Below are 24,786 nucleotides of genomic sequence, written 5' to 3'. Positions count from 1 at the left end.
GATTATATAGCTAAGTGAAGTAAGCTAGAAAGAGAAGGACAAATATCATATATCACTTATATGTGGAATAAAAAAAATGATACAAATGAACTTATTTACAAAATAGACATAGATTCACAGACATAGAAAATAAACTTATGGTTATCAAAGGGGAGATTGGAGGGAGGGATAAATTAGGAGTTTGAGGTAAAATATACACACTATTATATATAAATTAGATAACCAACAAGGACCTACTATATATCACAGGGAACTATGCTCAATATCTTGTAATTACTTACAATGGAAGAGGATGTAAAAAAGTATATATATATATGAATATACATATGTATAATGGAATATAAATATGTATAACTTTGCTGTATATCTGAAACTAACACAAAATTGTAAATCAACTATACTTCAATAATTTTTTTCATAAAAAAGAGTGAAGGAGCATGGACAATGGAGAATTCATGAGGGTAATGGGCACAGTCTCAGCAGTCCATTCTGGTTTTGGAAGCAATAATGTGCAAAGTTTCAGTGCTCAGTATCCAGCACTCATGGAATAGTCTAGAGTAAATAGTGATTCTAATCTACATTATAGTATGTATTTGAGAAAGTCAATACTTTGATTTTCAGAAAATATAAGAAAATTTGTTCTATTTTATTTTTCAATTAGTTTATTTCAAAACTTCTTTGGCCTCTATCACTTGGGGACCTATTTGCTGAATTAAATATATTTGTAGATATCTTATATTTCTTTTAAATGAATGATTTTCTAAAATGCTTGAGAGTTCCTAAAATGTATTGTTTGTCTAACTTTTTAAAACCCACTTTTATCTATCTTGATCACTCATACTCTTAATAAAGGGAGAGGATAAAAATAAAAATTATCAGATATCCTACACCCTGTAGTCTTTTTGTTGTAAGCTATGTTTTACAACATTTTAGTGTAAATATACAGTATTAAAAAAAACACTAAACTTAGAGTCAGATAAGTGGATTCTATTCAGAGGTCTATAACTAACTAGTTGAAGGACTTGAGCATGCAGATTTGGTTATTCTTTCTAGGATTTATTGATTTTTGTTTGTTAAAAATTGGAAGCAAAGATTTTCAAGATGATGGAAGAGCAGGAGGATGTGGAGTTCGTCTCTCTCCACAAATGCATCAAGAATACATGTACAGATGGAACAATTCTCACAGAACAGTGGCTAAACACTAGCAGAAGACCTTGGACACCAGAAAGGACAATAAAGACCCCTGCATAACCAGGTAGGATGAAAGAAAGAAGGGAGAAAGAAGAGGAGAGGAAGAGGGATGGGACCTGCACCCCTGGAGGGGAGCTGAAGCAGAGGAGAGGTTCCTGCATCTGGGAAAACCCTCTCACCAAAGAGGAAATTGGTTGGGACAGAAGTGAACCATCTGAGGCTGTGGGAGGAGTGTGAAAAGGCCAGTTTGTGGCAGACAGGACCGAGTAAGAACTACACAGATGGTCTGTACCACCACCCTGCACGCCTGGAACTGGGACGTGTTTCTGCTGGTGTGCACAGGGGCTAGGAGCTGGAGCGTGGGGATTGGAGAGCAAACCTGGGGAGGAGGACTACTGTTGGCTGTGAGAAGACAGCCTGAGGGGATGGGAGGGAGGAAATCTACAATCTGGAATGCCTGTGGAGGAAACTGAGACTGCCATGGAAGCACCACTCTTGAGTGACATGCAGAGGATGGAGCTGCCATTGCAGCCTCTCTCTCCTCATGTGCCAGTCCCTGACCCCCAGAAGCTAGGAAAGGGCCCCGTCAGGGCTGGCCCTCAGGTGTCTGCCACCGGGCACTAGAAAAGTCTCCCACTAGGGCCGGATCTCTTGCATCATGGCCACTGGCTTCCCCATGCACCTATCACCTCTGGGGCTCCCATTACCCAGGCAGCTGTGCCACCTCCATGCTCTGTCCTCACTGAGGCAGACACAAGTGCTCCGGGGAAGGCTCAGGAGAAGATTCCTCTGGGTGGCCCACAGGCAGAGGTGAGACTAAAACCACAGCTGTGTCCCAGGGGTGAGGCAACTAAGAAAGAGGAATGAAAATCTTTCCATCAGCTGAACAAGCTGCAGCTTAAATCCCCATGATTGGCTTGGTAGACCCTACATATATAGAATATCTGAATGGACAATGAGTGTTCCCACAGATGAAACTGGTCTGGCTCTGGCAGCTGTGGACTTTGGGAGCAAGCACACGTGGGAGCTGGGCCAGATCAGAGTCTGAGCTCTCTCTACAGTTACCATAGTGGGTCCAGAGACAAATCTAGAGGCATTGGAGGGCCTCCCAGGGAGGTGGAGGTGAGCTATGGCTCACAGCTGGGGCAAGGACATTGACAGCTGAAACTCCAGGATAATATTATAATTACTATTATTTTTATTATGTTTTCATTTGTTCCATTGTTGATTTTGTTTTTTTTAATTCTTATTTTTTTATTTAGTTTTTTTGGGGGGGGGTTGGTTTGTTTGGATTTTTCTTTTTTCTTGCTTTATAAATTTTTAAACATATTTTTATTTTTTTATATTTCTATTTTTACTTTGCTTTTTTGTTGTTCTTTGTTTTTTCCCTTTTCCCCCTTATTCTATTTTGTTTTTATCCTGTTTTTCTCTTTATTCTGTTTTGTTTTTATCTTTTTAAAAATCATTTTTGTGTGTTTGTTTTGTTTTCTTTGCTTTACTTTTCAGTTTGCATTCTGCTTTGTTTTCTGTTTTGTGTATTTGTTAGTTTTGTTTTTAATTGTTTGATTTCATTTTGGGGTACTTTTGTTTGTCTGGTTGTTCTCTTGTGTTTTGTATTCTTTCGTTTTTCTTTGGTTTCTTGTGTGTGTGTGTTTTGTTTGTTTTTGTTTGTTTGGTTTTGCATTTACCAATTGTCTGGGGTTTTGTTGGTCTTTTTTATTGCTGTTGTTGCTGTTTGTTTCTGTCTTTGTTATTTGTCTTGGGTTTTGTTTCTCTGTTTGTTTTTATTTGTTTTCTTCCCCCATATTTTTTCCTTTGTTTTCCCTCCTTTATTTCCATGACTTGTGGTTTGAGGGGTCTTGGTTCCCCAGCAGGGGGTCAGGCCTGAGCCTCTGTGGTGGGAGCAGTGAGTCCAGGATGCTGGACTGCCAGGGAATTCCAGGCCCAGGGAATATTAATCAGCAAGAGCTCTCCAGGAATTCTCCATCTAGAATCTAAGACCTGGATCCACCCATACACCTGCAGCCTCCAATGCTGGATGCCTTACACCAAACAACAGGCAAGAGAGGAACACAAACTCACCCATCATCAGACAGGCTGCCTAAAGTCCTACTAGCTCACAGATACCCCAAAACACACCAAATGACACAGCCCTGCCCATCAAAGGGACAATATCCAGCTCCACTCACAAGAATGCAGGCACCAGTCCTTCCCACCAGGAAGCTTACACAAGTCACTGGACCAACCTCATCCACCAAGGGCAGACACCAGAAGCAAGAGAAACTATGACCCTGCAGCCTGTGCAAAGAAGACCTTAAACACAGTAAGACAAAATGAGATGACAGAGAAATATGTTGCAGACTAAGGAGCAACGTAAAAATGCACAAGACCAAATAAATGAGGAGGAAATAGGCAACCTATCTGAAAAAGAATACAAAGTAATGATAGTAAAGATGATGCAAAATCTTGGAAATAGAATGGAGGCATGGATAGAAGAAATACAACTGTTTAGCAAGGACCTAGAAGAACTAAAGAACAAATAGTGATGGACAACACAATAACTGAAATGAAGAATACACTAGAAGGAATCAATAGCAGAATAAGAGGCAGATGGACAGATACGTGACCTGACAGATAGAATGATGGAAATAATTGCTGCAGAACAGAATAAAGAAAAGAGAATGAAAATAAATGAGGACAATATCAGAAACTTCTGGGACAACATTAAACACACCAACATTCAAATTATAGGGGTCCCAGAAGAAGAGAAAGGGAAAGTGTCTGAGAAAATATTTGAAGAGATTATACTTGAAAACTTCCTTAACATGGGAAAGGAAATAGTCAATCAAGTCCAGAAAGTGCAGAGGGTCCCACACCAGATAAATCCAAGGAGAAACAAGATTAAACACTTATTAACCAAACTAACAAAAATTAAACACAGAAAATATATTGAAAGAAGTAAGGGAAAAGCAATAAATAACATACAAGGGAATCCACATAAGGTTAACAGCTGATTTTTCAGCATAAACTCTGCAGGAAGAAGGGAGTGGCACAATATATTTAAAATGATGAAAGGGAAACACCTACAACCAAGATGACTATATCCAGCAAGGATCTCATTCAAATTTGACAAAGAAATCAAAAGCTTTACAGACAAGCAAAAGCTAAAAGAATTCACACCACCAAAACAGCTTTACAACAAATGCTAAAAGAACTTATCTGGGCAGGAAACACAAGGAAGAAAAAGACCTACAGAAAGAAACACAGAACAATTAAGAAAATGGTAATAGGAACACATATATCAATAATTATGTTAAATATAAATGGATTAAATGCTCCAAAAAAAAAGGTACAGACTAGCTGAATGGATACAAAAATAAGACACATATATATGCTGTCTTTGAGACCTAGTGACACATACAGACTGAAAGTGAAGGGTTGGAAAAAGATATTCCATGCAAATGGATATCAAAAGAAATCTGGAGTAGCAATACTCTTATCAGATAAAATAGACTTTAAAATAAAGACTGTTACAAGAGATAAGGCAGGACACTACATAATGATCAAGGGATCAATCCAAGAAGAAGATATAACAGCTGTAAATATTTATGCCCCCAGCATAGGAGCACCTCAATATATATGGAAACTGGCTACAGCCATAAAAGGGCAAATCAACACTGACACAATAATAGTGGAGGACTTTAACAATACACTTACACCAATGGGTAGATCATGCTGCAGAGAAGTAATAAGGAAACACAAGACTTAAATGACACTTTAGACCTGATAAACTTAATTATAAGACATTCCGTCCAAAAGCAGTAGAATGCACTTTGTTCTCAAGTGCACATGGAACATTGGCCAGGACAGATCACATTTTGCATCACAAGGCAAGCCTTACTAAATTTTTTAAAAATGAAATTGTATCAAGCTTCTTTTCCAACCACGACGCTATGAGATTAGAAATAAATTACAGGGAAAAAAAACCATAAAAAACACAAACACATGGAGACTAAACAATATGCTACTAAATAACCAAAAGATCACTGAAGAAATCAAAGAGGATATCAAAAAATACCTAGAAACAAATGATAATGAAAAAAATGACAATCCAAAACCTATGCAATGTGGCAAAAGCAATTCTAAGAGGGAAGTTTATAGCAACACAATGTTACCTCAAGAAACAAGAAAAATCTCAAGTAAACAACCTAATTTTACAACTAAAGCAGCTACAGAAAGAAGTACAAATAAAACCCAAAGTGAGTAGAAGGAAAGAAATCATAAAGATCAGAGCAGAAATAAATAAAATGGAAATGAAGAAAATTATAACAAAGAACAATAAAACTAAAAGATGGCTCTTCGAGAAGGTAAACAAAATTGATAAACCTTCAGCTAGATTAATCAAGAAAAAAAGGGAGAGGACTCAAATCAATAAAGTTATACAGGAAAAAGGAGAAGTTACAACTGACACCACAGAAATACAAAGGATCATAAGAGACTACTATAAGCAAATATGCCAAGGTACAACAGCAAAAGACTGAACCAGGAAGAAATAGAAAATATGAATAGACAAATCACAAGTAATGAAATTGAAACTGTGATAAAAAATCTTCCAACAAACAAATGTCCAGGACCAGATGGCTTCACAGGTGAATTCCATCAAACATTTAGACAAGAGCTAACACTCATCCTTCTCAAACTCTTCCAAAATTAGCAGAGGGAGGAACACTCCCAAACTCCTTCTATGAGTCCACCATCAACCTGATACAAAAACCAGACAAAAATATCGCAAAAAAGAAAATTACAGGCCTATATCACTGATGAACATAGATGCAAAATCCTAAATAAAGTACTAGCTAACAGAATCCAAAAACACATTAAAAGGATCATACACCATGATCAAGTGGGATTTATCCCAGGGATGCAAGGATTCTTTAACATATACAAGTCAATAAATGTGATACACCATATTGACAAATTGAAGGATAAAAACCATATGATCATCGCAAAAGGTGAAGAAAAACTTTCGACAAAATTGAACACCCAGTTATGATAAAAACTCTCCAGAAACTGAGCATAGAGGGAAACTACCTCAACATAATAAAGGCCATATATGACAAACCCACAGCAAACATCATTCTCAATGGTGAAAAACTGAAAGCATGTCCTCTAAGATGAGGAAAAGACAAAGATATCTACTCTCTCTACTTTTATTCAACATAATTTTGGAAGTCCTAGCCATGGCAAACAGAGAAGAAACAGAAATAAAAGGAATACAAATTGGAAAAAAAGAACTAAAACTGTCACTATTTGCAGATGACATGGTACTCTACATAGAAAAGCCTAAAGGTATCACCAGAAAATTACTAGAGCTAATCAATGAATTTGATAAAGTTGCAGGATAAAAAATTAATACACAGAAATCTTTTGCATTCCTATACACTAACAATGAAAGATCAGAAAGTGAAATTAAGGAAACTATCCTATTCACCACTGCAACACAAAGAATAAAATACCTAGGAATGAACCTACATAAGGAGGCAAAAACCTGTACACAGAAAACTATAAGACACTGATGAAAGAAATCAAAGACAACACAAACAGATGGAGAGGTAGACCATGTTCTTGGATTGGAAGAATCAATATTGTGAAAATGACTATACTACCAAAAGCAATCTACTGATTCAATGCAATCCCTATCAAATACCAATGGCATTTTTCACAGAACTAGAACAAAATTTTACAATTTGTATGGAAACACAAAAGACCCTGAATAGCCAAAGCAATCTTGAGAACGAAAAATGGAGATGGAGAAATCAGACTCACTGAGTTCAGACTATACTACAAAGCTACAGTCATCAAAACAGTATGGTTTTGATGGACAGCTACATGTAAAAGAATGAAATTAGAGCACTCTCTAACACCATACACAAAAAATAAACTCAAAATGGATAAAAGATTAAAATGTAAGGCCAGACAGTATAAAATTGTTAGAGGAAAACATAGGCAGAACACTCTTGATGTAATCACAGCAAGATCATTTTTGACCAACTTCCTAGAGTAATGAAAATAAAAACAAAAGTAAACAAAAGAGACCTAATGAAACTTAAAAACTTTTGCACAGTAATGGAAACCATAAACAAGATGGAAAGATAACCCTCAGAATGGGAGAAAATATTTGCAAAAGAAGCAACTGACAAAGGATTAATCTCCAAAATATACAAACAACTCATGCATCTCAATATCAAAAACACAAACAACACAATCAAAAAAATGGGCAGAACACCTAAATTTTCCAAAGAAGACATACAGATGGCCAAGAGGCACATGAAAAGAAGCTCAACATCATTAATTATTAGAGAAATGTTAATCAAAACTACAATGAGGTATCACCTCACACCAGTCAAAATGGCCATCATCCAAATATCTACAAACAATAAATGCTGGAGAGGGTGTGGAGAAAAGGGAACCCTCTTGCACTGTTGGTGGGAATGTAAATTGATACAACCACTATGGAGAACAGTATGGAGTTTCCTTAAAAAACTAAAAATAGAACTACCATATGACCCAGCAATCCCACTACTGGGCATATACCCTGAGAAAATAATAATTGAAAAGACACATGCACTCCAATATTCATTGTGACACTATTTACAATAGCCTGGCATGTAAGCAACCTAAATATCTATCAACAGATGGATGGATAAAGAAGATATATATATATATATAAAATGGAATATTACTCAGCCATAAAAAGGAATGAAATTGGGTCATTTGTAGAGACGTGGATGGACCTAGAGACTGTCATACAGAAGTAGAAGTCAGAAAGAGAAAAAGAAATATCGTATATTAACACATATATGTGGAATCTAAAAAAATGGCATAGATGATATTTTTGCAAAGCAGAATTAGAGACACAGACATAGAGAACAAATGTATGGATACCAAGGGGCAAGGGATGTGGGATGATTTGGGAGAGGTGGATTGACATATATACACTATTGATACTATGTATAAAATAGATCACTAATGAGAACCTATTGTATAGCATAAGGAACTCTACTCAATGCTCTGAGGTGACCTAAATGTGAAGGAAATCCATAAAAGGGTAATATATGTATATGTATAGCTGATTCACTTTGCTGTACAGTAGAAACTAACACAACATTGTAAAGCACCTATACTCCAATAAAAATTTTAAGAAAATGGAAGCAAACACAAAATATAGGAATGGAGAGACCTAAAATTACACTGCTAAAGTTCTTACTTATTAATAAATGAAATTCCTGCACTCTAATCCATATATACTATAATAGCTGAAATTATCAAAGGTGTTTCTTTCCATCCTAGCGAGGAATTGTGGAATGAATGTTTTCACAGGTGACTAAATATTGGAAGGGTACCTTAAGAGACCTGATATCCTAAACATATCATGTTCAATATGACTTTAAATTGAATATTAAAGTCATTTATTACTAGACGGTGTTTCTTATTAAATAATGTAACAGTTACCACTGCTGAGTTCACTACATGTATGCTCACCTGAAGAAGTATTCAGATGATTAAAGCATTTGAAATAATTTTCAAAAATGATATCACAAATTCATAAGGTATGTAAAATGTATTGTCTCCAGTGTCTCTACTTGTAATATGGAATACATTTTTTTCTTAGCAGTTAATATGTCAGTCAACTTCAAACAGTCACAGTGAATTTTGCTGCTTTACCCAGTGAAAGACTGAACATTCCTGTTTCATAGCTATATCTATAATTATACCTCTATCTATTTATCTATCTATCCATTTATCTTTTTATATTAGGTAAGTAGAGAATTTGGTAAGAAATATAGTTGGTGGTATGGGCCTTCACTCAAGCATAAAAAGCCTCCCACATCATCTTCGAGAATAAGGAAAACAAAACCCTTCTTTTTCTTATGTTAGGCAGCCTTCTAAAATAATCTCAATGATCCACATCCTTGTGCAGTCCTCTCTTCTTGAGTGTTAGATGAACCTAGTAATTTGCCTCTAATAAATAGAAAGTTGTAAAAATGATAGACCATCATTTTCAAATTTAGACAAAAAACACCATGACTTCTTTCTTTCTCATACTCCAACTTTTACCTTACGTTCTCTGCATTTCTCTGTCATCATCATCGTCATCATCTTGCTTGCTTGCTCTGATGAAGCAAACTGGCATGTTGTGAGCTACCCAATGGAGAGACCCATGTGACAAGGAACTGAGAGCAGTCTCTGGTCAAAATCATTGAGGAATTGTGGCCTTAATTTGACAGCCCACGAGTAATGGAAACAAGCCAAACACAATGTGAGTGAACTTGGAACTGAATTCTTCCCCAATCTAGCTTTCAGTTGAGACTGCAGCCCCAACAGACTTGTGAGAGCATGCAGTCTTATAAAAGACCCTTATCCAAAATACCCAGTTAAGCTATACCAAGATTCCTAGCCCACAAAGACTGTGAGATAACACATGTTTTGAGCAGTTAAGTTTTGTCAGATTTTACTAGTAATAATAGATAATTAATACATCCCTCCTGCAATATTGACTTCTGCTGGATAAAGCTATATTAATCTTTTGTGTGTTACTCTATGATCATTCTTACTTTTTTTACAGTTCTGTTAATTCAGACTGGAGTGTACAGAGAATAAGTAGGCTTGAATATTCATATTTCATATAATACATATAATGTACATATATATATATATGCATTCACTGCACACAAATCCTGAAATATTAGTGAATAGAAATTTAAATGTGAATTTTCAGTTTGAAGATGTAAATGTCTATGAAATGTCTCTTGTACTGATACAACAAAGCAACTGAGATTTTGAGTTCTACAAGGAAATGAGATGACTCACCTATTTGGTTAACATTTGTGTTTGTCTTATTCAAATTCTCATCTCAAAAGATATGAAAAAATTTTCAAATTTAGCCTTAGGCTCCTCATAGTCTTGCCTCAGCCCTTCATAATTCCTTTTATATTTTGTGTTTTTTTAATCATTTGCTTTCATTGCCTCTATAAGTGGCAAGTTTCTGAAAGTCATAGAATTGAATTATTTATTAAAATCTGCTTGAAATATTTACCACTGACTAGAGAACAAGGTTGATAGGGTTTAATCTTTCAAGTCAAGTGATAAATATAACATGATCCAGGGATCAGATTAAGTGGAAGTGATTGCATTATGTATCCTAATGCTGGTAAATACTTAGGTAAGTAATTTAAAGATGCTAAATAGGAGATTCCTGAAAAGGAAGGGAACCCTTCCAATTAGCCCACTGTGAAAAGGTCAGCTTTGGAACTTAGAGTCAGCAAATTACCAGGATGGTAATTTTGATATGTGCAGTTGCATTCCATCAGCAACTGGGTTAACACTTCCTGTTACATGGTCAGAACTCTACAAGAAATGGATGCAAATAGAAAAACAAATGTGAAAGACAAAGACCTAAGTTCCCCTTACCATAAGAAAATGGTGGTGATAACCCAGGTTTGGGATGTCTCCTCAAGTAATAAGGGACTTACTTCTTATTGCATGTATTAAAATCGTGGCATTAATTGACAAGGTTGTGTAAAAGAAGGTTGAAAATACTGAGCTATCAGTATATTCCTTAACAGCCCATGGCTAACTCAAAAGCAGCCAAAGCTTTCACAAAAGTACTAGGAAAAAAAGAAAAAGAAAGACCCAATTGATTTATATTTAAAATGCCATTCTAAATATCAGAACTCAGCGGGGTAAATTTTTCATATCGAATTTTCAATAACATGTGTATAGTAAGTTTCATTATTTGGAGAATTGACAAATATATTTTATTATTTGATCCTGATAATAACATCATCAGAAAAGTAAGACTGGACTTTTGAATTTCATTGCCATTTAAAAATGAAGGAAAAAAAAATTCCAGAGAAGTTATAGGATTTACTGAAGGGAACACAGCTAGAAAAAGGTAGCCCTGGTGTTTATAACCAAACAGTCTGACCCTAGCTCCTTCTGTTCTAATTAAAAAAAAATTTAATTAATTGTATTGTAAACACACATTGTATGTGTGAGCATTTATACATATGTACACATCCAATAAATTCTGGCACATGAGTTTATTCTTTTGCTAGGAATTTTTTTTTTGTACTAGTGTCTCTTTTGGAGGGGGATAAAGGTAATTGGCTATATGAATTACATTGAATTACTTGAGCAGGTGTGAATAAACACCTGTCTGAGCAATGATGCAAGTAAGTATAACCCTTTCCCCTGCAACCTACATACTTTTTACTTGAAATCCATGTCAAAAAGATAATCTCATTAAGCAAGGTATAAAACTCATTATCTCACTCATAAAAAAATGTTCTTTTGTTTTAACTCCAAGAAAGTTAATAAGAACTAACCATCCTAAAGCAAAGACTTTTAAGAGGTTTATAGACCATGGAATTAGAAAATGGGATCTCAGATGATTTTATTTTGTTGCTTTTTACTAGAAGTAGTTTTATCAAACTAAGAACATCTTTAGGCAAGGCAGACAATACAAAACTGAAAACTTAGCTGACATGTCTGGTGTGAAAGAGCTAAAGGAAAACTATTTACTAATTCTAAAAATAATAACTGGTAATCAATAATGTCTGAGGAAAGTGCCCAATGGAACAAAGGAGTTAGAAATAAAGCATGTGGTTTCAGAAAAACAAAGTTCATAGCAGTTTGAGTCATATTTAGTCTATAAATGCTGGAAGCCCTGAAGAAACTCTTCCCATGACCAGGTTCCTGGGCAGTGTATGTCATTAAGAAATATGGTGCTAGTGACTAAATATTTGTGCCTCCCCAAATCCATATGTTAAATCCTAACATTTAGTATGATGGTATTTGGAAATGGGGGCCTTTAGGAGGTGATTAGGTCATGAAGATGTACCCATCACAAATGAGATTAGTGTTCTTAAAAAAGGGCACTAGAGAACTTCCTCAACCCCTGCAGCCATGTGAACACAGAGAAAGATGGCCGTCTATGAACAAGGAAGGGAGCTCTCACCAGACACCAAATTGGCCAGCACTTTGACCTTGGACTTCCTAGCTTCCAGAATCATGAGAAATAAATTTCTGTTGTTCATAAGCCACCCAGTCTATGGCATTCTGTTATAGCAGGCTAAATGGACTAAGACACTTGACAAAGATAAAATTTGTGGTGGTACTGGTGGTGATATTGTGTATTTATATGTAAATGTTTGCGCTGAGAAGTTGAAGAGAGTTTTGTTGCTCAATACCATATAATTTAGGGCCAAACTCATGAATTATATAGGATTAGGATTCAGAAAAAGTGATGCAAAGAGCCAAGAAAAAATTTACTTAAATTGCTTCCTTAGATAGAATCTAAGCTGTCTTTTTCACTGAAACATATAGAAACACTTTTGTATGTCTCATCTTTCCTGAAAATAATTTGCTTCTTTCATCACTCCTCAAATGGGGGCAGGGAAAAGCAGAGAACAGAATGGCTTTGCTTGGGGGGAGAAAAGAGCTACGACAAGAAATACCCTTCAAACAGCTCTGAGGAAGTGTTAATAATTATTCCCCTAGGAAAGAAGGCATTTTGTGTCTACATATGACCCAAATCAGCATTATGCCAGTTCATTGGAAGGAAAGAGAAAAGATTTGGCAGCTACAAAGACTGATGGACAGTTAAACAAGTCATTAGGTGGTTGGGTCGTTTTGAAAAATAGATTTTGCTCCCCCTCGCTTGATTAATGCACAAGTCAAGGTAGAAATTTTATTCGTAAGTCATTCTGAAAGGCAAAGTGTTCACATAACTAAAAATTTTATTGAGGGGAAAGACATTTGTGCAACCATATAATGATATCCTTTTTATTGGACTATCATTAAAGAATTATACCTTCTTCAGTATTGCAAATCATTCCCATAAACACTGTAATGGGAGTGAAATGTTGTTTGGTCATAGAGGAGATCTCCCATAATATTAATATTAAATTTAGTTAATGCTTGGTGTGCCATCCTCTGCATTGCAAAAAGATCTTTTGCTAAGTTAAAAGCATTGTTAAAGGAGCACAAACATAATAATGAAGCTGAGTTACAGCCCAGTGCTAATAAAGACCATGTAGGACTACATTTTAAAAGTAAATTAAATTAGGCTTAGAGAAATCATAAACATTTTTGGAAAAGAAGCACTGTTTCTCTATTCAGTCTAAGATAAAAGACTTGTCATCTGAAAGACATGACATGAAAGACATGATTTGGTGAGGAAAGGACAGATAAATGAGTTAAGAAAAAAATTAATCTAGCTAATGGTTATCTTGAAAAGTTAGAAGTAAGAAGAAGAACCTTGCAGTTGATATTGTCCTTAAGTCATGGTCACTGGAGCACAGGAATCATAGAACTAATGTAGCCACACAGATACTTAGGATTCTGCCAGGCCACATTTAATACTAAGCAAAGTTTTTACATTGACAGGATCACAGTGCTAAAACAGACTGGTTTCAAGCAAGACAGGCATTTCCAGATAAATATTTTAAGACTGGGCTCCTGAAAATCTGCAGACATTACCTTTCATGAGTGTACAAGAAACAGAGATAAATCTCTCCTCCTCTGCTCTATTTCTGCTCTCAGTGACTTCCCATTGTTATCCCTGTCCAACTTAGCACCATAAAGTTGGGAGAGCGGCAAACTATGAATCAGGAAAAAGTCTAATTCAAAAGGTCAGATCATCTTTTGTAAACATAATTTCATGAGATAAATAGATGGGGCGGGAATTCTGAACTGCTGACTGAGAAGAGGTTTTTCCACTCAGGGCTCACAACTTTGATAAAGACTCTGGCCTCTAATTCCTGCTTTGTGCCTGAGGTTATCAAAATGGCCATAACAATTATGGGAAAAGGGTAATTGAATATTGAATAGAAGAATAGTTTTCTCTTTTCTTTGCTTAAGAAAAGGTAATATCGACTGGTGGTATCCACTTGATTCAGGCTTGTGAGAAGGTTAGAAGAGATAAGTTCAATATGGGATTTTAGGAACAAAAAGATTTTGTCTAACAACCAAAACCTGACACTGGCTCTAAGTCCATTGTAATTATTCTTTTAGTGCAAAAATTAAATGACTAAAAGTTATCTTTAGAAGATACAAATATGTGTATTGATATTGATTATGATTCATTAACATGTTGACATTCTTGAATTAATCATATTTGTTGACAAGTCATTTAGATTATATAAGATGTAAAGGGAACCTGAGGAGAATAGGCACTAGACAGCTAAGATCTGGTTTCAGTAGTTTGTAAGAATGATCAGAAAATGTTCAGGATACCAGAAGATAAGTAACACTCAAAAATAAGAAGAACATATTGGATAAGAGGCTAATTAAGCACAAAATAATCTTAATCAGTGTAACTACTTCCCTAATATTCCAGTAATTTTATCTGCTTTGAATACCTTATCTTTAGATTCTTTTAGAAGATGGGATATATAATAAAATACTAAATTACATGGTTTTGGATTTATGAGCTTTAAAAAAGGATGGTGGAGGAGTTATAAATTAAGGGGCTTTGTTATATATATATTTTTCTAAAGTGTTCTGTATCATATAATTATGATTCATTGGTAAATCCTGAAAATAAAAGATTATTTAACAACAGATTTGCAAGACTTCCCAGTGCAAAAATCCCTGAACAAATCTCCCTAAGAGAAAATCTATGTTCTCCAATTAAAATCTTCAAGGAAAGAAAAATCCTGATATCCAAGTGTGGTCTAGTTATTTGGAAATTTTGATTATTAGAACTGCCTTTCTTATAGCAAACTGACATCTTTTTCCTTATACATTTAAACTCTTGGTCCAAAAACTCTGTGGCCATGAAGATGAAGGTGTAATCTTTCTTCTAAGTAATAGAATTTAGATGATATAAAAGAAATTTCCCCATGAATATTCTTTAGTCAATGAAACCTATTTTTCATATGTGTTGTACTGATTTACTTTTCAAGATGATTACTTTACCTGGACACATTTCAGTTTGTCAATGTCATAGTTTAAACTGTGATGCCTAGATTCAGTCAAAAGGAGGCATTTCATGATGGTGGTGCCTGGAAAAGCCTGAACTTACTTCCTATCATTAACATAACAAATATACAGTGATATGGATCAATTCCCTCTGAAAGGAACCTGAGAACTAGGTGAATACCTGCTCCACAACAAAGGGACCATATCGAGATGCATTTCAACACACCCTCAACAACAGGAACATATATCAAGAATGAATTAGGTGGTATAGACAACCACAAAGATTCTACAGACAACCAAGATCTAGGGTAGGATTGAAGGAGAAAGATCATCCTCTAAACATGGCCACTCCTTCAAGACTGAGAGAGTTAATTTTGGTCTAATACACAGAAACATACACAGGGAGACATACAAAATGAGGAAACAATGAAATATTTCAAAATGAAAGAACAAGACAAAATGCAAAAACAGATGTTAATGATATAAAGATAATAATCTACCTGATAAAGAATTCAAAGTAGTGGTCATAAAGATGCTCATAAAACTCAAGAGAAGAATGGATGAACATAATAAGTGCTTCAACAAAGAGAAAATAGAAGAGAGAACCATTCAGAGCTGAAGAATACAGTAACTGAAAAGAAAAATATGCTAGAGGGAATCAACAGCAATTTAGATGATACAGAGGAATAGATCAGGGATCTGGAAGACAGGTTAGTAGAAATCGCTGAATCAGAGCAGCCAAAGGGAAAAATAAAATTTTTAATGAGAATTGTTTAAGGAACCTCTCTAACAACATCAAGCATACTAATATTCACATTGTAGCAGTCACAGACAAAGAAACAGAGAAAGAAGCAGAAAACCTATTTGAAGAAACAATGACAGAAAAATTCCCTAACCTGGGGAAGAAAACAGACATCCAGATCATGGAATCAAAGAGATTTTCAAAAAAGAGGATCCCAAAGAAATCTATACCAAGACACGTTATAATTAAAATATCAAAAGTTAAGTATAAAGAAATAATTTAAAACCAGCAAGAAGAAAATAATATGTTACATATATAAGTGAACCCCCCATAAGATAATTAGCAAATTTCTTATCAGAAACTGTGCAGGCCAAAAGGGAGTGGAATGATGTATTCAAAGTGCTGAAGGAAAAAGAAAAAAGCACTTACAACCAAGAATACACTATCTGGCAAAGTTATCATTCAGAATTGAAGGAGAGATAAAGCATTTCCCAGACAAGCAAAAACCAAAGGCCTTCATCACCACTAAACCAGCCTGACAAGAAATGTTAAAGGAACTGCTTTAAGTGGGGGAAAATGTCATAACTAGAAATAAGAAAATATATGAAAGAAAAAAATTCTAACTAGTAAAAACAAATATATACTAAAGGAAGTAGAACAACATCTCATAAAGTTAGAATGACGAGTTAAAGAAAAAATGTAGTAAAATAACTAAAACTACAATAAGTAGTTAAGGGATGCACAAAATAAAAAAAAGTTATAACTTATGATGTAAAAAAATTAAATGTGGGGGGATAGTAAAAATTTAGTGTTTTAGAATGCATTTGAACTTAAGTAAGGATCAACTTAAAATACTCTGCTTTATATATAGATTGTTATATATGAACCTCATAGTAACAACAAAACCAAAGCCTATAATACGTACACAAAAAGTAATGACAAACAAATCCAAAGATAACAGTAAAGAAAATCATCAAACCCAAAGTGAAGAGACTAAAAGAAAAATAAATGAACAGAGAAGAACCACAAAAATAACCAGAAAAAGATTAACAAAATGCAATAAGTATGTCCCTATCAATAATCACTTTAAATGAAATGGATTAATGCTCCAATCAAAAGACATAGGGTGACTTAATGCATAAAAAAAAAAGATAAAAAAAACCCAAAAAACAAGATCTATCTATATGCTTTCCACAAGAGACTCACTTCATATCTAAAGACACATGCAGGCTTAATGTAAAGGGATGCAAAAAAAGATATTTCATGCAAATGGAAGCAAATAGAAAGCTGGGGTATTAATATTTATATCAGATAAAATAGACTTTAAAACAAAGATTGTAACAAAACACAAAGAAGGGTGTCACATAATGATAAAGGGGTCAATCCAACAAGAGGATATAACATACTTATGTATCCAACATAGGAGCATCTAAATATATAAAGTAAATATCAACAGAAATAAAGGGAGAAAAAGACAGCATTGCAATAAGAGCATTGAGATATTATAATTGCATTAAGTAAAGCCATATTATGCAATTGTTTTATTTAATAACAACAGGACTAATTATTTTTCCCATTAAATTTATACTTAGATGTTCCATTCCAATTTGTCCAGATCCTTCTGGAGTCTACATACCATTCGTGTTATTAACAAACTCTCTTATCTTTCTCTTATTGAAAGACTTGACAAAGTAAAGCAGCAGGTTGAGGCTTTGAACTCAGACATCTGAAATAAAATTAAATATTAATATCTTAATAATTATGTAATCTGAGCTTTTGTGATTCAACTTCTTTATCTGTACAATGGGGAAAGATCTGCTTGAGTGTTTAAGTTTTTTGCCTTAGCACTCTCATTTGCATTACACTAGTCCAGGTCCTAATTTTCTTTAATTGCAACCTAACCCAGTTTAGATCAATGAAAATCAGGTGTGAAACTTTCTCTTGAACAATTTGAAGTGAACCTATGGAGTACCTAAATCAGTAGGACATAAGCCAAGAGATAACGACCCTATATCTGCCAAAACAAATAGTAGGCCTGAGAATTAAGCCAGCACAGCAGAAATAGAGCGTGAATAAGAAGGACTCCCTAGAAATATGTTTTAAGCCCCTAGATACAGGTGTATAAAGTGATTTTAATGTCTTATTTATTTATTGTTCTAGATAACATTGGCCAATAAATTCTGTTTGTTATCTTAGCCAATTAAATTTCCTCCACTGGCAACCAAGATTTTACTTTGTGATTCATTCCACCCACTAAACTATCAGAAGTTATCATCTTCTATTCATCTCATAGAAAACTGCTTTCTCTTTATAAATATTATTTGTTTGGGAAATTTATTTTAGATTTTGAAAAATATATATGTATACATACAGCTACAGTTGAAATCTAATAATAAACATGCTCCTATGGAAACCACATGGAGATTAAGAATTGGAACCTCACCAATTCCTTTGCAGAATCCTCTCTACTGTATCTGTCTTATTCCTCTTCTCAAATAAACATTATTTATAATTTAGTAATAGGTTTTTATCACTAAACAATACATTATTTATTTTTATTGAATAATTTATAGATAAACTTTCTAGAGTTTTTGAGTTAAAATTTACATATAATAAAGTTCACCCATGTGGGCTTCCCTGGTGGCACATTGGTTGAGAGTCCGCCTGCCGATGCAGGGGACACAGGTTCGTGCCCCGGTCCGGGAAGATCCCAAATGCCACGGAGCCGCTGGGTCCGTGAGCCATGGCCGCTGAGCCTGCACATCCGGAGCCTGTGCTCTGCGACGGGAGAGGCCATAACAGTGAGAGGCCCGCGTAATGCAAAAAAAAAAAAAAAAAAAAAATTCACCCATGTTAAAATATGGTTCTGAGTTTAGATAAATAAATCAAGTTACATCACAGTGATCACAATCAAGATTTAGAATAATTCTACCACCCCCAACATGTTTCCTCAAACTCCTCTAGAGTACACTCCTCTCCATACACTCAGCCCATTGCAAACACAGAATATTCACCATCACTGTAGTTTAACACTTTTACAGACTTTTACATAAATAGAATTATATCATATTAAACTTTGAGTCTGGTTTATTTCTTATAGCATAAAATGTGTGATATCCATAGTCACTACTGTAGTTTTATAATGAGTCTTGGAATTAGGTAATGTGAGTCTTTCAATAACCTTCTAATTGTTCTTTGCCAAAATTGTATTGTAATTATATTAACTTTGCAATTTCATATAAATTTTAGAATCATGTGGTCTATTTCCATTAATTAAAATATTCTGGCACTTTGAGCTTGCTTTAAATGAACAGATATATTTGGGAGAATTGATTTCTTAACAGTGTTGAATTATCCAACTCATAAACCTGATCTACCTCTCCATTTATTTATGTCTTCTTTGATTATGTTCAACAGTATTTTGTAGTTATTAGAATGCTGACCTTGCATGTATTTTGCCAAACTTATGATTAAGTATTTTTGGGTATTTGGTTCTAATGATAATGGTTCTATTAACAATAATTGTTCTATTATGGTTATTAATCTATTAATTTCTTTTTATTGCAAATATACAGACATACAATTAAATCTCATATTTAATTGTATATTGAAATTGTGTTCTACAGTATTGCAGTACTCCTTGGTAGTTCCAATATATATATTTTTAGATATTTTGGGGGATTTACTTTGAAGACAATTATGCCATCTTCAAATAGATATACGTTTTTCTTCTTTTCCAATCTATATGTTTTCATTTTGCTTTCTTGCCTTATTGCTCTGGTTAAGACTTCTAGTGTGACAATGAATAGGTGTGGTAACAACAAACACATTTGCCTTCTTATATACTGGGGTAAAACATTCAACATTTTACCCATATGCAAAATGTAAAATGCAGGATTTTTTTTTTCCTGTTGATGTTTTACCTCACGTTGAAGATGTTCCTTTTTATTCCTATTTTGCCAAGAGTCTTACCATGAATGTGCCTTGAATTTGTCAAATGTTTATTTGCAGCTATTGCAGTAATATATATTTTTTCTTGTTCAGACAATTTATATGGCAAATTGCCTTAACTATTTTCAAATGTGAAACCAACCTTACATTCCTGGAATAAACTCCACTTAACCATGACATAGTTGGCTCTCCATATCTGTGGATTCCACATCCACTGATTCAACCAAGCTTGGATTGATACTATCCAAAAAAAATCCCAGAAGTTCCAAAGAGCAAAACTTGAATTTGTTGAATGTCAGCAACTATTTACATGGCATTTTCATTGTATTTAAAACTATTTACATAGCATTTTCATTTTATTAGGTACTATAAATAATCTAGAGTGATCGATACAGGGAACATATTGCTGATTGCCAGAGGTGGGGAGTGAATGGTTGGATGAAATGGGTAAAGGGGGTCAAAAGGTATAAAATTCCTCACACACACTACTATATATAAAATAGACAACCAACAAGGATCTATTGTATATCACAGGGAACTATACTCAATATTTTATAATAACTTATAAAGGAAAAGAATCTGAAAAATTGAATCACTGTGCTATACACCTGAAACTAACATGACATTGCAATTAAACTATACTTAAATAAAATAAAATTTTAAAAAAGGTATAAACTTCCAGTTGTAAGTCATGGGGGTGCAATGCATAGAAAGGTGGCTATCATTAATAATACTATATTATTGCAAGTATTATTATTCAAGTATTGCATATTTGAAACTTGCTAAGAAAGTAGATTTTAAAAGTTTTCATCATGAGTAAAAATATGTAACCATGTGAGGTGACAGATGTTAGATATTGTAGTAATCATTTTGCAACTTATACAAATATCAAATCATTATGTTGTACATCTGAAACTGGTAAGTTATATGTTAATTATATCTCAATTAAAATTTTTGAAAAAACAAAATGGTAACTATGTGAAGTGATGGATATAATTTGCTTGATTATGGTGATTATTTCACAAGGTATACATATATCAAAACATCAAGTTGTACAACTTACATATAATTTTTGTCAATTAAACCTCAATAAGGCTGGAAAAAAGAAAACTGCTTCAGTATTTATATGGTAATGAAATGGAACAAAATAACCAAGAGAATGTTGAATAGGATCACACATTATCTGTGTATTTTGGTTTAAGAAATGATGTATTAATACAAAAGAGTGAAAATAATAGAGAAAACAGACTGACACAGAAGCATTCACCTAATTATAATAAATATGAAACTTTTGCTGCAAGGTAAGGGTACACTTTTCAGGAATGGGTGCTTGTCCATATAGAAACATGATCTTGATATTGAGCATCCATACCTCACTTCATATTGATCTTGAGCATCCATACCTCACTTCATACAGCATAAAAGTTCCAGATGTGTCGTAGGTCTAAATATAATAGGTAAAAATTATTCTGAATATAAAATAAAAATTATGAAGCTTTTAGAGAATTATCTTAATAAACTTAGACTAGGAGATGGTTCCTTAAGTAGGACAATCATAAAAGAAACTATGGAATTACACATTAGAGAAAACCAAATTACTTTATCAAACTACATCAAAATTAAGAACTTCTCTTTAATTAAGAACACCATTAAGGTTATGAAAAGCCAAGAGTGGAGAAGATATCTGCAAAATATATCTGAAATAGATAACCACTATTTCACGAGAATAGTGAATTTTCTTTTTTTTTTCTCGATCAGACCCTTTATTTCTGGACTGTCGCCAAGGCCAATTTGGGTCACAGGCACGTCACGGAGTACCGGGGAAAGTGGGCCAGTAGGGCCCAGCGGGGCTGCCTGCAGCTGCCGCCTCCTTATGGGGAGCTGAGCCGGCCGCAGAAGAGAAGCCCGCTGGTCTTGCTGTGCTGGATAAAGATGAAGAAAAGGTTGGGCTTCCCGGGTGGCGCCGTGGTTGAGAGTCCGCCTGCTGAGGCAGGGACATGGGTTCGTGCCCCGGTCCGGGAAGATCCCACATGCCGCGGAGCGGCTGGGCCCGTGAGCCATGGCTGCTGAACCTGTACGTCCGGAACCTGTTCTCTGCAATGGGAGAGGCCACAACAGTGAGAGGCCCACATACCGCAAAAAAAAAAAAAAAAAAAGAGGAGGAAAGGGTGTTCGGCTCGGAACCTGGGGGTGATTCTGGTGCAGCGCAACATCAGGACTGCGGCGGAGGCCGTGGCCGCCTCTGTGCCCTCCTCGTCGACCTCCACAAAGGTCTTGTGGATGACCTGGGACAGGCGCAGGTCCCTCTGGGCCGACATGGCTGAGAAATCCGCCCTGGTGTCCTCGAAGGCGTCGGTCACACCCAGGGTGCGGAGGACACCCTCCATGCCGTAGCTCTTCCCCAGCTTAAACCTGGGCAGGGACACCTCCACCTCCTCCTCTATCAGGTCCGACCTCGTCCACTTGATGAATTTCTCATAAGCAAGGTCCTTTTCCACTGTTTTCAAATCGGTGTTTTCATTGGGAAGCATGATGATCATATTGAGCTCCCTGCCGATGTAGGGAAGCACCAGAATCTTCGTGAATATCTCTCCAATGTAGTTCATTTTAAAGGTGGATTTCTTGAAGATCATTTGCACAGCCTTCTCCACATTCTTGCTGACTTTGAACAGACTTTCCTTGGTGTGCTGTTTGTTAAACTGATTCTTCCAGTTTCCTTTGAAGTAGATGGCGTTCACGAGAACCAGACAGGTCATGGGGTCCACTGTATTTGGAGACAGCAGGTCTGTAATTTTTCCTTCTGTCCTTTGGGCTACCCAGGTGTTTATGTGTTTCCTGGATTCCTCCGCAGCACTGATAAAGTCCAGCTCTTCCGTCTCTGCTTGGTAGAATTTGCGGCAGGAATCTTTGAAAGATGGGAGGAAACCATAAGTCTTCTCTCCAAAGAGCCTGTTGACGGTTCGGAGCAAGTATGCTGGTCCTGTTAACTTCGGTGAGAAGGTTCTGGAAACCCTGGTGGACGTTTCCACCTCCACTGCTGCTTTTGCTTAGAGAAAGTGCCTGGGACATCTGGGCCACAGTGTTTCCCTTTGCCCCCATGAAGACCATGGCCAGGGCAGAGGGGATGCTTATGGGTGAGAAAAACATTTTTCGAGTTGTCTTCACCCAGGTGTTCAGAAGACATGAACCAAAGACTTAAATAAGTAATTCATACACACCCACAAAGTTGGCATATGATGAATTTTCATTTTCCTACATTTATATATTTTTTCTAACAAGTGTTTTCTACTATTACAATCTTATTTGACCTAAAATATAATTATTTCCACTGTGTATAGTATAATTATTTATACTAAAACATAATTATTTTTTCTTGGCTCCTTCTTTTCCCAGTTTAATATTAGGTCTATGCTATCTTCTTCAAGTGAAGTGTGGAGATTTCCTCAATCTGTGCTTTAGAATAGAATGTGTAGTATTAAATTTTTGTTAACACTTGCTACATAAAGCTACCTAGGTTTGAATTTTTTTTAGAAAAACTTGCCTCTTTACTCAGTCTTTATTATGAAACAATTAAGATTTTCTATTTTTTCCTTGCACCAAGTTCAACTTTTTTCACCTGAGTTGTCCCTAAATTTTTCTCACTATTCTTTATCTTCTTTAACTTATGTAATTAGTAATTCTTTCTCATTTTGGTGTGTTTATGAGTGTGGGAACATACCTTCTCTTCCCTTCCCTCTTTCTGTCCTCAGTCTTGCCAGAGATTTGTCAATGCATTAGTCTTTCCAAAGTCCAACTTTAATTTTATTGATCTACTCCTCTTCATTTTATGTTGATGTTTTATTTAATTAAATTGGACTCATTTTATTTCTCTTTGAGTTTTAAAAACTTATTTTAGGCCAAATTGCCTCATTAATTTTCATCATTTTTTTCTTTTAAGATATATGCATTTAAGGCTTTGCATATCCTTCTTAGCATCACTTTAGTTCTATCCCAAAGGTTTGGATGTGTTATAAATGTTTTCTAATTTCCACTATAATATATATATATATATATATTTCTACCCAAAGGTCATTTAAGTGGAAGACATTAATTTTCAAAAACATGGGGATTTTTATGTTAAATCCTTTCATTTCTAGCTTAGTGCATTGCAATCAGAATGCATATAGGGGTCATATATGCTTGAAGTCCTTGTACACAATCAATTTTATAAATGTTCTTGTGCTTGGAAAGATTAAATTCTCCAGTTTCTGAGCTCAGTCTTCTCTATATAGATATCAGGTTAAGTTTTAAAATTTGTTAAATCTTCTATGACTCTTATTTAACGTTAGCCAATTTTTTCTATTAATTACCAAAAAAAGTGTCAAGTAAAATATCTAGTACTCTGTCTTTTGCTTTCTCTGTCTTGAGGGTAAATTATCATGTGAATGGTCTTTCAGAACACTTATGTAGTCATGGTTATTGGATTTTTATCATTGGAGTGACTAAAATTTTTGGCTACTAATTATTTGTGCCTTAACTTCTCTGTTTTTCTATTATTAATATAGCTATACCAGCTCCTTTGGTTTGAATTTGTGTAGTAATTCCTTTTCGTCTTTTACAATCAACTATTTTGATAATTTATGATATAGCTGTGTCTCTTGTAAACAGAAGAGGTTGGATCATATATCTAAAGCGTGATGACAATTTTTACCCCTGAGGAATCTAATCGATTTTGGTAACAAAAATTAATGCCATATATGGACCTGTTTTTCACTTTACATTCTATCTATTTTATGTTTTTCTTTTCTCTTAGACTTTAGCTTCCATTTGAACTTATTATTTGTTCTTTCTGTTTTTATTCCTCTACTAGTTTGGAAGTTACACTTTCTGTTTCTATGCTATATTGCGTTTTTTAAACATTATAAATTGCACACTTG

At 35.0% G+C, this 24,786-nt stretch overlaps 1 protein-coding gene across 1 annotated transcript in view; it reads right to left on the bottom strand.

The window, feature by feature from the left end:
- Positions 1–23,054, bottom strand: part of LOC309834138 (serpin B6-like) — a gene marked incomplete at both ends in the record, with an annotated part of 93,139 nt that extends 70,085 nt beyond the window's left edge. Inside the window, 3 exon segments of the mRNA XM_082672761.1 lie at positions 22,005–22,843; positions 22,845–23,009; positions 23,011–23,054. Of these exon segments, the coding sequence (XP_082528887.1) occupies positions 22,005–22,843; positions 22,845–23,009; positions 23,011–23,054 (1,048 nt within the window).
- Between the last annotated feature and the right edge of the window lie 1,732 nt (positions 23,055–24,786).

The sequence above is a fragment of the Grampus griseus genome (genome assembly GCF_964374135.1).
Source record: "Grampus griseus genome assembly, chromosome: 15".
Taxonomy (NCBI): Eukaryota; Metazoa; Chordata; class Mammalia; order Artiodactyla; family Delphinidae; genus Grampus; species Grampus griseus.
This window is presented reverse-complemented; position numbering and strand designations above follow the sequence as displayed.